The sequence below is a fragment of the Montipora foliosa genome, chromosome 3 (genome assembly GCF_036669935.1).
Source record: "Montipora foliosa isolate CH-2021 chromosome 3, ASM3666993v2, whole genome shotgun sequence".
NCBI lineage: Eukaryota > Metazoa > Cnidaria > Anthozoa > Scleractinia > Acroporidae > Montipora > Montipora foliosa.
In genome coordinates this window covers 13,922,726-13,924,622 of record NC_090871.1, presented here as the reverse complement: position 1 = coordinate 13,924,622, position 1,897 = coordinate 13,922,726, and the positions used below count along the sequence as shown (strand labels likewise).

General features: G+C 38.4%; 1 protein-coding gene across 2 annotated transcripts in view; it reads right to left on the bottom strand.

The window, feature by feature from the left end:
* Window positions 1–322: 322 nt before the first annotated feature.
* The window catches only part of LOC137996842 (G-protein coupled receptor 157-like), a 5,226-nt gene continuing 3,651 nt past the window's right edge, over window positions 323–1,897 (bottom strand). Inside the window, exon 3 of one of the 2 annotated variants that reach the window (XM_068842451.1) lies at window positions 323–1,182. In XM_068842451.1, the coding sequence (XP_068698552.1) occupies window positions 925–1,182 (258 nt within the window). In that variant the 3' untranslated portion in view covers window positions 323–924. The remainder of the gene's footprint in view (window positions 1,183–1,897) is intronic. The other variant, XM_068842452.1, reaches the window with a different exon arrangement.

The window sequence follows — 1,897 nt, the reverse complement described above, 5'->3', positions numbered from 1 at the left end:
ATCAAGTGATCGTTTGAATGCAATGGCCACGCAACAACCTGGACTGAAGTCAAAAGAGCAAGCTAATGGGGAGGGGTCCCCCTCCCCCTTCGCTTGCTCTTTTGACTTATTTTCACTCAAAAGTCAACCCTGGTGGAAAAATGCTCCTAAAATTCATCAAACTGCCTGCTACGCAGGCTACTTATCCCACAAAAAGTCTTATGACTAAATCTTTGCAACAAGCCTGTGACATCCTAAAACTGGTATAAAGTGTTTGAGAGTGATGGTATGAGTTATATTCAACTACATGTACCGCACATCATTATCATTGTTAACAGAGGGAGATATTTAATTTCTTTATTCCTCAACCTTTCAATTGATCTAGTCTTGTCCTTCGACTGGAAACTAATATTATTGTTCTTGTTACGGGCTTACGGCTACTTTCCGGTTACAGTTTCACTGTTCTCCTAGAGTCAACTACAATGTATCAAGTGACTGGGATCTGGCTTACATTTACATGTAATTTGGTTGGCTAGTTACCTCAAGAATAATGACGGTAATGACTTTGAGGTTAGCTCATTATTGCACGTAGATTAGGAGACTAATAATTACCTAATAGACACTTCATAGTGAAAGTCACAAGTCTGAACTTCAATGCTTTGACAAAAAGTGACATCACAACAAGTCAACGAAATTCTACCAGTAAGATGATCCTTTTGTAGGTCAGTCATAATTATGCCGAAAACAAGATGGCATAACTATCTTCAATTTAGTTTAATTAATCTTAGACTGTTCAGTGCAGTCCTCTATTTTTCTGTGAGATCGTCGAGATCGAGCGGCCATCTTGATTTTTCAAATGTACCGAGTCAATGGGACATCTCGACGATCTCACAAAAAAATAGAGGACTCAGTTACAAACAGTCTGTTTTAATTTCGATCTCTCCGCTAACAAGTTTGATATATTTTGTGACTGCGTTCGTTGATGGATGCAGACTTCTCAATCAAAGGCGTTTCCTGGGTGCTGCATATGAATTCTTTCTCATCTTGAAATCGCACTGATTTTGTTTTTGTGCGGCGACAGCAAGCTCCCTTGCATTTAGTGACAACAAAACGGGTAAAGCCCCGAACACGAGTCTGGAATTTTTCTGTAAGAATGCAAAACAACAAGCAGTTGGCAAATCCTTGGCTGGAATCTCCAATGCCCTGAAGGACAAATGAAACATGGAGAATGTGAATGCTGATCGACATCAGTTATTACCATATTTACCTGACTGTGTATAAGTTGACCCCCCAATTTTTGATGGCAAAAAAGCAATTTCTTAATTTCTTTGTTAAATGTTCATGGGACACTAATCTTGCATTCTTCAACTTCTGGAACTGTGGATACACAAAAAAATCAGGGCCTCAAGCACTTTTAAAATACTTTTGTGCTTCAGCAGTTGTTGTGAATGCTAGTATATGCTAGCACATGCTAAGAAACAAAGTTGCCAATGGTATCCAATGCTTGTAAGGCAAGGTTGGCAGAAATTGATGTTTTTGCTGTAACTTGAGGTGAAAATTAAGAAAAATGCAGCATCATTTTTCAAGGTAAGAAACTATGCAGGGAAAGATAATTTGGACCACTGTGCCACAGAAAATGCTAATAAATTATACCAAATTACCGTAGGTATAAGCAACAAAAAAAGAACAACACACAACACTGCACATTGACCTATACAGGTACAGTCAAACCTCAATAATTTAATATTTATTCCAACTTCTTGAGGAGGGGACAGAGATTCCAATTTTTGTTTTCAGTAAATACTAATGTTGATTTGTGGGCCGGAATGATTTTCCTTCCTGAAAAAAGGAATTTTGCAGCTTCCAGAATGATGACCTTTGCCACACCAGAACACAATTCGTATTGCTGAGTTCCTTC